Below are 15,898 nucleotides of genomic sequence, written 5' to 3'. Positions count from 1 at the left end.
TTAGTTAACAGAGCCACCCACGCAGCTTGCTGCAATAGTTTAATAGGCGTATTTTGTCTTGCGAATTGCATACCATTCAGGCGCATCAGATATATCGATGCTGCCCGGTTCGCGAACGGTTCGGTGATGTGCTCATGTCTGTATGTGTATCTCGCAGCAAGGAACTCTTTTAGCAGCATCGTGTCAGCAGACATCCAGCAAGCAGCAGTGGTGTCTAGTTCGGCGATGGGAAGAGAGCCGCATCGCTGGGGCACATCGTAGCCTCGTCGCCACCGGTTGCCTCACCAGGTCCGGGACACCAGCAGCGAGCAGCGTAGTAGTGTAGCACCATCCCCGGCTTCACGATGCATCGCTTGCGCAACACCTTCACCAGATCCCGGACGCCCACGGGTGCGGAGATGAAAACCCAAAGCAGTCTTGAAGTGCCAAAGCAGGTAAGCCCCCGCGTGAAACCGTACCGATACCGTATACCCCTTACACAATGCACGTTACCGCGTACAACTTTGTCACCCTCGCAGGTACGCTCAGCATCGTTCGACGAAATACAACTTGAAGCGCAGCGTTCGAGCCAGCAGCGGTCACTGTCGGTCGCCGCAGCATCGGCCGATGAGCCGTCGATGGCGGGTGTGGGTGGTACGTCCGGTGTCGGGAGCCTACTGCTCCAGGTGCCGCAAACTACGCCCGGTCAGCGTTCGCGCAGCTTCGACCTGGCTGGTTCGGCCTCGGACGAAGGCAGTGCGGTGGCGGCCGCGTTTCTCGACGTGCCGAAACGGTTCCAGCGCCGCAAGTCCAGCTCGAAAACGCCGCCACCGTGCATACACTGCCTGTATCTGGAGGAGTACCGGCGTCTGATTGGGGTGGAGCAGCGGCTCTATTACGACAGCGAGGAGTACCAGGCGTACGTCGATTACACGTCGAGTTCCTGCTCCTCCGGCGACGATGAGGACGATGGTGAGGACGGCGACGCTGACGAGGAGGAGGGCGCAAACGAGAGCGAACCGGTGGCGGGTGCTGGCGGCGCGGAGGAGGATGCGCTGGAGGGGGCCGTGGGTGGTACGGGCGGGAGCGTGAACCGAGTGGCGGCGGTCGGGCTCGCCGGTCCCAGCGGTGCTGGCGATGAAGCGCGCGGTCACTTCGGTGAAGGTTACTACGACTACGATTACGACTACGACGATGACGACGACGATGAGGACGACTACGGCGATGAGGCGGAGGCAGACGATGACAACGAGGACAACAGCGAGAACGAGACCGATCGGCGCAAACGAGTCCGGGAGCGCAAAAAGGAACCAACGTTCGGGCTGGAAGCGCCCGCGTACGATTACGCTTCGCTCTTCCAGCGCGTATCACCGCGCAGATCCCAACCCCGGGAGGAGTGTGATGGTGCGAGCACCTCCACTGTGCGCCTGTCGCCGCCGGCCGTTCCGTCACCCTGCCGCATCACGCTGACGATTTCGCCGACAAAGCCGGACGACGATGACTACACGGGGCACGGTGGCCCCACGCTCGAACCGGCCCGACCGGGCGAGATCGCGCTGATGTTGCCCGACGAGGATGAGGCGGCCGGTGCTGGGCCGGACCCGAGAGCCACGGCGTTGACGCACGACACACCGTCCGCATCCGATCCACCGCCGGAACCGGCCGGCGAAGCGGTCGAACCGTCGCCACCGAACCGCACCCGGCGGCGGTCCATCTCGCGCCAGGAAGCGATCATCGTCGAACCGACCGGCAGCTCGCTCGAGAACGTTTCCAACGCATCCGACAGCCGGCCGGCGTCACCGCCGCCGCGCACCACCCGCCCGGTACCGGACATCCACACCGGCGCCGATGCCGAACCCGACAATCAGCTGCCCCAGCAGCGGCCACCGCAGCGGGGCCGGGCCGCCTCGATGGGACCGATCATACCGTCCTCAACATCCTCACCGCCACCACCGCTACCAACCTACCCGTGCTACGACCCGGCGCCCCGGCTCCCGCTAGAGTCACCGCCACCGTCCGCCGGCCTCACCGTGCAGCCGTCGCAACCGGCCGACTTCGTGCGCGACATCTACCTGCAGGTGCCGGACCTGAAGCGGGACCGGGCCGCGTCCGTCGACTCCTGCTTCACCAAGGTGACCGGCGCCAAGACGGAGGAACTCCAGCCGCCACCGGACGGGGCCTGCCTGAACCTGCTGGCCGTCCCGAGCAGCGGCGCCGTACGATCGCGCTCGGTCGACATCGTGCTGCCGACGGAGGAGCAGGCCCGCTACAAAGCCCTCGCCCTGGCCGGCCCGTCCGGTCCGGGCGGTGGTAACGCCACCGGCAGTTCCGGTACCACCGGCGGCCATCTTGCACCAGGCACTAGAGGGTAAACACTGCTTCTCCACTGCTTTACAAATCGTGTTGTTTCGTTGTGTGTGTGTAGGTGTATGTGTGTACGTGTGTGTGTGTGTTTTCTTCTTCTTTATGCAGTGTTTCACCACGATCAGGTTAGCCATTCGTCCTATTATGCCTGCTGAGCTAATAATTGTATTAACAAAATGGCGGAAAAGTGACTACAGACACACACGTACACGCACAAAAAAAGGCTACAAACACACAAAGCACGAAGGGAGCACGAGTCCTTCTATTGTCTGGGTTAAATGCACGGAAATTAGTTTTTTGTTTTACATTAGACAAAGAGTGTTTTTTTTTTGTCTCCTTCTTCTTCTCGTGGTCCTTTTCTCCTCAACCCCTCCTCAATCATTCCCCAACCCACTCCCCCCCAATAAACTCCGCTACGGTATTGTTTTCCTTTCGTTACATTGTGTTTCACTGGCTCCGGTGTACTTGTGCACCGTGAGACTGGCCGGAATCACGGTAGCCCTTTCACTTCCGCTTCCGGTTATCCGGAACCACCCTTCGCTTGTGTGCTGTTTCCACCATTTCCGTTTCACCCTCTCGTGCTCATTAGCCGTTAATTGGGCACGCGTAACGCGCGGTGTTCTTCGCGGTCGAACCGCCCCCTCCCCCCCCCCCCCCCTTCACTTCCCCCACAAGCGAACCCTCCTCCTCCTTCTCCTTCTTCTCCGCGATATCATGACTCTTGCATGGGCGCCATATTTACGGTTAAAATTCCCATATTTTCCCTTATTTTTTTCTACCCCAAAAAGGGTAGCGTGCACCCGTGGACCGGAGACCGCCCGTGTACCGTGTGTGACGTGCGTTCTAAATACTAGCATTCCTATCGTTTTCCTTCCCCCATTTTCTTGGTTTTACACTTTTTTTTCTTTTTTTTTTCTGGAGTTTGGTAGCGATGCTTGTGATTTTCCCCGGTGGTTGATTTTGCGCCCATTTTGTTCCTTTGTTTGGTTAACCAATTTGTGTGTAAGTGTATGTGTGTGTGTGTGTGTGTATGTTTGTCTTCTTGTGGGGTGTTTTTCTTCTTCTTCTTCTTCTTGTTAATTCGACTTCATCTTCAGCCAGAAAAATGAATTATTCTCTGTGACGTGGAAAGAAAATGCGTGTGTCCGTTTTGTTGTGTGTATGGGTGAAACATTTATTTTCTCCGCTCCACCTTTCGAACCCGGCGTTACGTACAAACACAATCGTGATCAAACCGACAAGCCTGACAAAGCAAAATGCAAGAAACGAAAAGCGAAGGAAGCGTTTTATGTGTGTGTGTGTATTTGGGAGAAGGAGGGGGCGAGAGTAATGAAAAATTCACATCATATTCGTGTATCTTTATTGTTTCGTTATTCTTTATGCAGTTACGGTTGAATTTAATATTTCCATTTTTTTTTCTGCTCTCTTTGTCTTTTCCTCACCGACGTAGGTAAGTGTATAATGGAGTTTATATTCCTGCTGCGGGTACGTAGGATCCATACATTGCTTTTTTTGGCCAACCCACTCCAGCTCCAGTCGTAAGTAAAACAAAACACCAATACGGCTACGGCTACACTCGCCGAAGGTACGTGGATATGCGATTGATTTGTCGTTAAACTTTTGAAAAAGGAAAAAAAAAGCGAACCACAAATAAAAATGAAAAAAGGCAATCGTATTCTTTGACATATGTCACGTCGAGCAATGAATTACTAATGTGCTGTGAGAGCATTTCTTGCCCAAACGGATAGGAGCAGTTTTGCTATAATTGATGGAAACCATTTGGAGATTATTTGAGTTTATTTTAAAAACACTCTCGTTAAAATTAATTTGTGCCAAACTGTGCCAGGGTTAGAAAAAAAACATCATTGAAACTTCAAGTTAGAATAAGAATATATGTTTTTCATACAGTTATTGAATTATTACAAGCAATTAAATTATTATTATTCCTTTACTAGTTTTCTTTATTAGTAGCAGTTCTTAAAACTGGCACTTTTGTATTTGTTTTTTTTATTTGTTATTTGTGTATTTGTATTTGTTATTTGTTTTGTTACAAAATGTATAAATATTTTTCTTAGTTAGCTAAGTATCAAATAAGTAGTGAACATTTTTATTTTGATAGTCGCTTTTTAAATCATTTAATTCCTTGATCTAATCAATATTTAGTTAAATACATAACGGCAACATGAACATGTCTTAACCACAGTACGTAATTTAGACAAACAGTTGAATGTCCATAGGGTCGATGATTTTTAATGTTTTAGCAAGCAAAAGCAAAAGTAATTGCGCCCCTGAAAGTATGTTCACCGTGTGGCAGACCTTGGATAAGATGGCTGGAGCAGCAGTTATAATCCTTCTATCCCTCCAACGATTTCAAGGCCACCTACGCCGGCATAGCCAGAGTAAAACTTTTCGAAGCAATGAGCTCTTTTAGAATTCCGGCCAAACTTGCCAGACTTGTACAAATGACAATGACCAACGTCGCGTCTATGAACTATACGACAAATTCCTATTGCATACATTTCGGCGCTACAATAGCAGTTGCATACATTACGGCGTTGTATGAACTATGCGTCAAATTAACTTCTCCAGCCTCTTTTTCACTGACCGACTCTTGCCGTTTTCCGCCTTGATCGCTAGAAGTGTTTCTCAAATTTTGCCCAGAAATGGATCCGATAAAAGAAAGCCAAAAACACCCTCCTAAAAACACCCTGAACAAAAACCGATATTGATGGCAATTTGATTGATAACGCTAGCAGAAAGCATCTCGCCGGAGCGACCTTTCGTATCGTCGCGCGCGGAAATGGGAGATGTGCCGACCGGGCGGGTTTTCTTTTATTTTCCTGCGGTGGCGGTCTTCATTTGAAGCATTCCCGGAACTGTGCCACCCCCAAAAGCGGCCGTGAAGATGGTTTAGTGCGCCCCGTTTCAAATTATGCTTCCAACAACAGCCCAACAACCGGCTGGTTCGCACTGAAGATGACATTCATTGCGACGTTTATGATGTTGGCGATGATTTTGCAGTACCCGCGTGAAGTTGTTTTTCTCTTGCGGGAACCTATCCATTTTGTGCGTCGGTGTAACGGGTCTGTTACAAACACCGAAACACACATTTCGAAACCCTAATACGCAAGCAACAACAAAAAAACAAAATAGTCGACCAGCACGAAACGACGGGAATAGGATGGAATAATAGAAGATGAAGACACGGAACGCACACAGACCAAAAAAAAAACACAAAAAACAAACACCAAGAGACACATTCATCAAACAATCACGACAGTGGGCAAACATTTGCATTTAATTTGACGTGCTCTTTGTTGAAGTATTCGAATTTTGTGCTTGTTTCTCGCATGCTCATACTTCAACGAGTGTCTCCTTCGCGTTGCTTCACTAGAAAGCGAAGCAAACGGAAGGCGACTAGGAGCGAAACGAAACGATCGGTTTATATCACATCCAACGATTCCTGCAGTTGGTGAACGTCAAACGTCAAGCTTTAAGGCGAATAATGACATTACATCGTTTTTTTTTTGTTGCTTTCGATGCCGCCGCTTACCTACTGTCAAATCAGTCACCCCTGGACGTTCCAGGAATGTGTGCTCTATGCGCTTCGCCATCGTTCAAACCTTCCCTGCGCCTTTCCCGCGGTTCAAAATGCTCCAAAATGCTGTCGTTGCGGAGCGACTGCTAATCAAGGCACTCTGCGCCTGCCAGTATGCAAATTATACAATAATCCTCCAGCGTTCGCATACGCACGGACACATCCGCAACGCCCAGCGGACATGCACTAATGCATCGCGTGCTGTCCCAGCAATGGTAGACGATGCCTATCCGCGTACCCGGCCACTGAGCCGATTGATGGGCAGCCATTGATTTGGACACGGGGCACAGACAGAGTGGCACGTTCTGATGCCGCTCGGAGCATGTTGGGCCGGAACCTTCAATAATTGACTGGTTTTGTTTACGGGCTTCCCGAATCCCGACCATCCGGTACTGGAGGTCTCCATATTCGTACGATACCACCATAGACACGCTCCACAGTTCGATACGGCCCATCCGCAGTATGGGCGCACGCAGTAGAACCAATCAAAAAAAGCAAAGTATCAGAAACAACGGTGTCTTAATTATTCCTACCCAGCCCTGATGCTGTGCCCGTCGTTTCGTACAACTCGCCCGATAAAGCACTAAATAACACACGCTAATTTTGAAATGGTTTTCACTCGTCGCAAACGAGAGTGCCCCGAATAGTTGAACGGGTGTAAGTAAATTTCAAACCCCCGTACGGTAGTGGACTCGTCCATGGTCTGCTCGTTCACTTCGTACCTGGAGGCACCCGGACGGTACGGATAATGTTCCTGGATAATTTTACGTGCTCGACACGGTGCTGAGGCGTCTGCCAAACTAGCTCGCTGGCATCTGTGTAATGTGGTGGTAAATGCATTTATCTGCACCAGCAGACACCGGCCCCTAGATGACGTGCCTTCGACCAGATCGTTTTGTGGCTTTTACAATCAAGTTATTGAGGATATTATTTTAACGAATGTTTGAAATATTTGGTTTTACTCGGAGAGTATTTAAAGGAAACTTTTATTTATTTAAAGGAAACTCATATAAGTAAAGCCTTCCCTGGATTGCAGTAAATACACCAATGCTGAACAGAAAGTAACATTTGAGCGATGGATCAGAAATGGGTATGATTTTTAAAGAAAACCAAGCTGCGAAAGCGAAGTGACGCAAGATTTATTTGTTACAAAACAGCAAACATCCACTTGGGAACTGACAAAGCGTTTACCACGTAGCTATTGCGCCACCGCAAAGTCTTCTTCTGCATCGACAAGGAGGAACGGAATGGGGCAAGCAGTCTCGGTCAACAGCGAGAAACAGCAGGTCGCATACGCGGGAAAGGAAGACCGATGATGAAAATTTGCTGAAATGCGTTTCTACTTTTCTTCCCATTCCAATTGTACAGACACACCACAAACAGCGTACTGTGCGGTGAAACTTGTTAAGGCTATCGTCGTGTATCCGTTTGACACGGTGGAACACTTCGGGAGCAGAAGAGTTTGACCCTTCCATCAAGTTTCAAGCTTTGGACGAGCTGCTGCTGCTTTTTCACCTTCGTTCACTCCTGCGATGCGTTTCATCTATTTCGTGTTTGGAATTTCTGACTTTTGGATTAGTGTGGAGATACGTCTTTGTATCTGCTGTATTCTTTTCTTTTGTACCGTGTTGTCACATGTTGCTACCGCTGCACGCGAGACGTCTAAGAATGTTTGGCAAAACCGTTGAAAGAAAAGAACGGCCGTGGTGATGCAGGCACAGAGTTTGAAAATAAATAAAAAATGCTTTCCTTTACTGTTGGACAGCTAGAAGATTGAAGATTTTTTTTATATTGTTGTGCTAACGAGTAAAGCAAATACGGAGTGTGGATGAAAGATATTCAACGCAGACGGTTTAGAGAAGGAGTACGCTGTGGAGTGGCAAAGTAATTTGTCATTCTATAGGAAAGGTCAACATTCTACCATTGGAAAACTAAAACAGACCACACCACACACGTAGATAACTGTCATTTAAATTGACTGACACTACGAAGATACGCTTGGGAGCGAATAGAGGTGATGACCCTAGTGCATTATCTAGTGTAGGGCCGAAAGTTCGTTCGTTATATTCAAAATTTTGGGAAAATGCAATATAAACAGCCTGAAAGTATGCAATTTGCAGTACAAAATCTACTTTTGTTAGATTTGTTAGTACACAATATGCAGCTAAGTCTCTTTTGGTGTGTGTGAGATTTGAAATTCGTTAACCTTTTCATGGCATTGAGCGAATCTCGTTTTAAAAATATATAAAGGCTTGTTTTTTGGACATTAATTTACATCGTATTATGTCAAAGTACCTGCAGGTTGTGTATTACCCCTTTACAGTCTTGAGAATGTAGTCTGCAACAATGCCTAACTCATATTCACAAAGTCACGCTACCATTAAGCAGGATGCTAGAATCAATAGAATCAATCGACCGGTCGGCTTTCAATAACTTACGGTAATAGTTACATATTTTATCTATCCCCTTTATTAATGCAACCCAATAAAACAGGCAGTTGGAGGTGATGTAACCCTGCATCACCTTTTTTCTCCCCTAAACGTTACGGTCACCTGCTACGTGATGGATTCCAGCATCGTTTTTTGCTTAAATGTATTTCGGCAACCCCGCACCTTTAAGGATGAAAACCGACCAAATTTATCCAGGCATATCCGTTTTAGCAGCACGTGCCGTCCACAAACTTTACAGTGGTACGTACGTCACGGAATGTGTGTTGCCCAAAACACAAGCGCATTTCCCAGTCGGCGATTGCAATTAACAATTCATCAGCTTGAATTAAAAATGTGTTCCTTCCCCGCCGTTTGTTGCCAGTCTGGTGTCTGTTGCGCATGAGGCACCGCTCCGCTTTGCCGCTCACACTCGCGTTGTTTGTGTGCGTGCTTATTTTGGACTGCTGCGAGTAACTTTCTTGCCGTGTTGTTCTCCGCTTCGCCAGTAGAAAATGGCCCCAACGGCTGTGAAAATGCTAAAAATGATGCCCAAAAGAGGAAAGCGCTCCACCGGTGGACACGCTTACCAACACATCCACCTTCGCATACACACGCGCGACGGAATGGTATCTGTTAGTTTCGCTTTAATTAGCGAGCACTCCTATTACTTAACGGGGGTGGCCGCGCTCCGGGGATGAGACCGGGTTCCAGATCTAAGGCGGACGGGTTTTCGGATCGGGCCCGGGAGTTCAAGAGCTCGCGAAGGAAGCGCAGTTGGCATGCAGAGACGTTGAAGAGCGCTCGTATTCTTAATTGCGTTCGGACCCCAGCATCCGGGCGTTTGCACGGTACCGCGTGCACTAGGAAGATAAGAAGCAATGTCTACTACACATACATAATACACCGTGCTGGGACTATTTCCCTTGCATTTACCCATTTACGAGTGTGTGTGTGTGTGTGTGGATGTAAAAAGAGTGCTTTGCCTCCACCTCCCCATTACATCTTTGACTTGGGTAGAGTGGCAGAGCTACAAGCAGCACATCATTGAAGAAGAAAGGCGAGAGAAGTATTTCGAAAGGAAGCAAAACAACAACAACGACGACGAAAAGCACAAACACATCAAACTGTCATTGTGAGCCGTTCGCCGGGCGTTTAAAGTGTTGTGGGACGCAACTAAAGGACGATCAAGTATAAAGCAAACCGGCCCTGTCGCTAGGACGCAGGTTAAAGCAAAAACCGACCAAATGCCAAGAGCGGCCGCGCTAATCATGAAACATTCTCACGTACGCGTTTGCGAGAAGAAAAAAAGGGATGCCTTTTGTGTTGATGGTTCCCGAAGGGTTTAGCGATCCCCACACGGCTCGTCGAATGTCGTGGGAGCCTAAATGGGCCGAGTGCTGAAGTGCGTGTGACAGTTTCCCTGTGCTGTTTAATTTTATTTTCTTCGTTCCTCTATATTCGTAAAGTGTTTGTTTGCCTTAATATAACACACCCTTTCGCGGAGCTGCCCAACAACGATACACTTGTTTGCTTAACAGTGCACTTCTGTACCGATCTTGGATACAATCTACTTGCTTCTTTGTAATGTAAAACACTGGTTTTGTCAAATATTTTGCTAGTAGAAACTAGAATAGTACGTATCTTCGTTTTGCTAACAGGCACAAGCGCACTTCACGACCGGTTTACACTATCTGATCGAAGAGTTTGACTATCTTTTGCGGGAGTTGAGAAGCTTCAAATTCGGAAGTTCGATATGAGGAGGCACACAGTATCAATTCACGGAACACCCATGTTAGTACTGCTCGAGTAGCGTGAGCTTTCTCCCGTTGTTGTGAAACATAACTGTCGCTGTCAACGTATCTAAACGTCTTATTATTTAGGGCCCTCTATAGAGAGTATAACAGGGACACAATTAGGCTGACTACAATTATCCGTTCAACCGTTCAATAGCTGTGACCAGTGGAGGATCAATCCCCTTGGAGGCCCAGGGCGGAAAACAACGCATTTAATAGCAAACAACGCAAATTTTATATAATAATAATAATTTGTGTTATGCACAGCCCGTTAGATTTGCATAGCTTTTAGCATTTGAAAACAAAAATGCTAGGTCAAGATATTGTGTTGAAATTTCAAGTCAAGTTATTGTACGAAATTCTATACAAAACCAGCTGTTTTCAGATTTCCAATACCAGGAGAGCATCCACGGAAAAGGTAGCACCTGGTACTGCGCCGAAAGGTATGCAATGTTTAAACATAAACTTTCCATACAAACCAGCTATATTCAGATTTCCGATACCAGCCGAGCAAGCACAAATCACGCGCTTCCCGGTAGTTGCAATCCCAAGTTGTTGCACGCCAGATGTTGCGCAACATATGTTGCGCGACATATGTTGCATGCCAGATGGTATGCAACATATGTTGCGCAACATGTGTTGTGCAAGGCAAGTTGGTTGCAAGGTTAGTGTATAAACATTGCATACCTTACGGCGCAGTACCAGGTGCTACCTCTTCCGTGGATGCTCTTCTGGTATTATACATTCGGAAACTGGTAGTTTTTAAAGAAATTTTTCAGGACTAACAGGAAAATTTGCGTTTATACATTGCATACCTTCACGCGATTTTTGGAGCAAAATTGCTGTACAAGGTGCTACCTCTTCCGTGGATGCTCTCCTGGTATCGGAAATCTAAAAACAGCTGGTTTGTATGGAATTTTTTTACATCAGTATGAAACACACTACGTGCTCCACAGGCACAATTTGATAGCCTGTAGGCGATTATAGAGATACAACACCACAAAACACTCACTATTTTTTCCGAAACAAGCTGAGTTTTCAATGCAAAAAAACGAGACCACTTTCCGCACGCACGATATCGCCAACAATGTTTTAGCAAGACTACTATGATAGGTTCTGCACTAAATACATTGTTTTTATAGCAATGCATACTTGATTTCTTCAAGCATCTTTTATCATGCTCTTTTTTTTAGTTTAGATCAACGATTTCGCGGTGATGATCTCCAATCGTATGGATTTTAGAACAAATAGATTTTGTGCTATAAATTAACTATGCTAAGGCGACCGCCTACTCCACGTATCTATTAACCACGCCACCTAAATGTGAGCAATCAAATCAAAGAACTGGCTAAGACTCAGCTCTCTGACTGATGTCATCCACAGGCATTCTAATATTTGGCCACAGTAACACACACCTGTGATGATTCTTATCTAAACTATTTGCACATATTCTGCGCACATTCCGCGCAGTCTGTGATAAAAAGTTGTTGCGTACGGCTCGTTAGTCGTATGGGTGAGCAAGGTGTGTTTGTGCTAACGCTAGCTGGTCGAATGACATCAATTACGTCAAAAGTGAGTTGACCGTAACCGGAGAGATCCACTCATCCGCTAGCGTTGGGGGTGATGGTGATTCGGTTTAAAAAGAAATAAACACAAACAAAATGAAAGGAAATGTTGTACGAGAGCAGCACCGATCGTGGAAGATCATCGAACGTGAGCTACTCGGGGCCCGTCACTCACTGGCGCTGAACGTTGTATCGTTGCAACGTACCACGGTGTCAAACCGTCAGTACAATCTCCGTCGTGTGGTGTGTCGTACCCAGCGGTTCACCATCTTGTTTGCCCGTGTGCATGACGTGCGTGCGTGTGTGTGTTTTTTCTTCTTCTTCTTGCTGTTACGCTAGCAGAGTGTCTCGGTCGCAGACTCCACACCTTAGCGGACGTCATTCACCGTGTGTGAAACGTGTGGGGAATCGTGTGCGTGCCTGTATTGCTCTGGCTGCTGCTAAACGGCGTGATATTATTGTTTGTTTGTTTGAGCTCCACTTGTTCCAGCTAGAGCGAGCGCTTGGTCTGTGTTTGGATTAGCGTTCGTTGTGTTTTTGGGAGGTGTAGAGCAATTATTTCTTAGTCACCCCTTTCGGTATTGTCATTTCTCAATACAGGGTTTGAAGTGGTGTTACTTATTTCAATTTCATTAAGGAAAACAAACCAAGAGATTGTACCATAAGATGTCAGAAGATGAGTTAGACTTCAAGTGATGAATCATTGCTAGTTATGTTTTTTTGTAATTCAGTAATGATACAAAATGGCTTCCCATCTAATCGCCCGCACGTGTTGGTCCACTTGACATTGTTGAAAGCTCATGGCAGATATAAAATGAGACCCACTATTCATATCCAACAGAGAGCGCTGGTATCTTCAAAACTGGTGCAGCTACAGCAATTCTCTTTTTTGAATCGCTTGAGGTTCACAACTCTAGGATTCTTGCGGTTTTTGATGATATTATGATTGGAAATACTGAACATGAATTGTGCAGAATTCTCCAGAACTCGGCAACTTGGAAAACTCAAGCGCGAATTTCTCTTCCACGTTACATTTTGCATTCTGTGTGATACGAGTGATATGGAAATGCTTTTGCAGTGCGCAACCGAAAGTGCAGTCTCAATTGGTTGCTATCAGTCGCTTAAATCGAAGTAGTTCCAGGGAAGCGTTACATTCGCATTGCGCATCTGGTTGTGTCGATGAAACCACATGGAAATAGTTGTCGCGGTTGTTTTCCCGAGCATCGGTATCGCCCAAACTCCTGCACCTGAAACTGCAACACCGTGCGGAGCAACCGGAAGGGGATAGATAAGATAAGCAGCACGCATTCGTGCCGCGTGTGTTGAGCGATGTTTACCTGTACGGCATTAGCACGGTTCCGGAGGAATGCCACGGTGCGGAAAGACAATTTACCGACTCCCGGTCGTATTTGTCTCGTGCGGTTTAGGGAACTACAGAATATCTGGAACAAAATAAATAAATGGACGAACAAAGACGGCAAACAAAAACCAGCACCAGCACCCCACAACCATCAACTGGTGTGCAATCTCTATTATGGCGATTGGGTAAACAGCAGTCGTTGCGTGCCTGCTGTTGTCATCGGTCCCGGTAGTTTACCGCGGGCCACTGCTCAAGTCGCACACCGGTGTGTCCACATTGAAGCCGTTTTGGTGTGTTACTTTCGCGACCGTGGCAGCGTGCGCATAATGCAGGTGTGGGCCGAACACTACCGGGTGCCTCGCTCGGCAGTCTATCAATAGTGCAAGGGAAAAGTTACAAAATGCCGGAAACATAATGCACGTTTGCTTGGTTCGGTGAAAACATTTGCCCGCGGGTCGGTTAATAAATATCGTCCGTGTTTTCGGTGTCCAGTTTCGCGTATGAAAAGCCGGGTCGAGTTCGTAGCGATGCTAAAACTTTGTCGTCGAACACGCTGTATGCAAATACCGCATATGCTGTATGATATATCCCTTTTTGCCTTTTGCACTTGCAGTGTGTTTGTGCGGGTACGGCACGGATGTCCTAGCGGGACATGTAAACATTCGCATAGAAATAATTTCATCGCAAGCAGCAGTAAGTTGCGTTGGAGTTGGCGAACGTTGCGGTGAAATTGGGAAGGAGTACCTTGCCACAAAACTCTGTGTTTGACCAGTTGTACACCGAAGCCTTATGAGATTAATGTACACTTGCCAGAACCTTGACTGTTTGCACGGTACACCATCGAAAAGGTCACGAATAAATATTTATCGCTTCATCAAGCCACTGCGACGGCCATTGCGGGTGAAATATATATATATATATATACCCACATAGCATCAATGTTGCAGCGATGCAGGCGCTTATGCACGAAATGACCTAAATTACCGAACGGCTTTAACTAAGCGCTCAATCGGTAATACGTGCGTACAGTGGTGAACCACATTCTCATTTGCAGCCAATCGTTCCACACATCACTCTCACATCTCGTTGTTGAAACGGGGGGTTTGATTTTTTTTTATTTTCGTCACCTTTAATATACACCACCCCACACGGACGGTTAGGGTTAATGGAGAACATTAACAAACATGACCGGAATTTACATCCCCTTATTATCGGGTTTGATTGATGTAGATTTTTACAGCCAGCGTTGGGCATTTTAACATCAGAACGACCATCCACGCGATGCTGATAGGAATTCATATTCGACAAAACAAAAGAAGGTTTCTGTAGTGCTTTATGCAAATCGTGCAAAAGGTTATTATTCGAAACGCTAACTATTTTTTTAACCCCATCCGAACCCATCCAAGTAGTGCTGCATATATACGGGTTCGGCTGGCATCGGTTGTGAGTGATATGATAGAAAAAAAAAAACCATCCCGTATGGTTTGGTGGTTAGCGCTATGCGTGATGAGGTGCGTTGGTGGCTGATACTGTGATTTAAATCAATACGCTGACCTGTCCGAATCGTAAGCTCAACGCATCAGATGCAAATTATTTCTGCGTTGAAAAATAATTAGCTACCACACCGTAAACCTAACCACAAATTGGATTTTGTGCATACAAGGTTTCGCCACTGATAGGCGGACTATTTTATTACTTTGAAAACTGCTGTCCGCCTTTTTGTGTTCAGCTTAGAGCACAAATAACGAATGACAAAAGTAATAATTGGATGGTGAATATGGGACTAATCGGGGTATAAATTTCTCATTTGCGAGAGATAAATAAATAAGTTTTAATTTTCAATTTAATTTTCTTCAAATGCTAATTATTAAATAAAAAGATGCAATGTATTTTAAATACTGGAAAAAAAATTAAACATGGTTTCGTTAGATGTTAGCAAACTCATAATACACATCACCCAGCTGGTCCCACCAAATATTGACCAATTGTGACCCGTCGAAGCTCATTTGGTCTTTGAGCAGCGGTTTGCGTATACTTGCTGCAGCTTCCCTGGCCACATTCTTAACATTTCTTGCAAATGGCGATTATTTAACAAAAAACTAGACCATTTTCGATATTTTTTACCAATTGTTTCCTGTGTTTCCTTTGTAAAAAAAAAGTTTTTACGTTGTGCCTTGACAAAAATCTGTGCAAAAATCTATCGATTATTGTGCTTTATAGGTATAAATTGAACTATTTAACAAGTGTGCCTACTGAAAAGAAAAAAGGATTCCTTAATATACATCACACCAACAACTGTGAAATGAAGATATAGTGTTTAGTAATATCGAAACACCATTCGATAGTGAAATTCAGTTGAAAGCCAAAACCAAAAAGCGTACACCGCCGAAAAATGGTCCTGCAATCAACCGCCTCCCTGCTGTGCATGGCGTGTGTGCTGCGTATCGGGCATCCCGATAGGCCATCCGCCCGAATGCGCTCCCGGCCCCATCTTCGCCGATGGTTGCACCGCACGCGTGACCGACTGGCACAAATGTCCTGCTGCGGCTGCTGCGGATGGAACGTTTCGCCGGCGGTAAGAATAAGACGACCGTCGCGTAATTACTGCCGGCCAACGTACGGCCGCAGCGCCAGCTATCCCGGGCGGCGTTGTTCGTTCGGTACGTTTCCCACGGTCGCGGGACGGCACCGTAAGTCGTCCGTTACCGGCGGTGCGACGGATGGCTGGCGGGTGCGAAAAATCTCTGCCAGCGGCCGGTACACCTACTGGCCGCAAAGCGCGGGTGTGGAACCGTTCGGAAAAAGCAGCT

At 46.9% G+C, this 15,898-nt stretch overlaps 1 protein-coding gene across 1 annotated transcript in view; it reads left to right on the top strand.

Moving 5' to 3' along the window:
* The first annotated feature begins 344 nt into the window (after positions 1 to 344).
* LOC128306417 (eye-specific diacylglycerol kinase) overlaps positions 345 to 15,898 on the top strand; it is a 34,826-nt gene continuing 19,272 nt past the window's right edge. Inside the window, exons 1-2 of the mRNA XM_053043936.1 lie at positions 345 to 434; positions 519 to 2,347. Coding sequence (XP_052899896.1) covers positions 345 to 434; positions 519 to 2,347 — 1,919 coding nt within the window. The remainder of the gene's footprint in view (positions 435 to 518; positions 2,348 to 15,898) is intronic.

This window comes from Anopheles moucheti, chromosome X, assembly GCF_943734755.1.
Source record: "Anopheles moucheti chromosome X, idAnoMoucSN_F20_07, whole genome shotgun sequence".
NCBI lineage: Eukaryota > Metazoa > Arthropoda > Insecta > Diptera > Culicidae > Anopheles > Anopheles moucheti.
The sequence above is the reverse complement of the archived record's forward strand: the minus strand, read 5'-3'. Positions and strand labels throughout refer to the sequence as shown.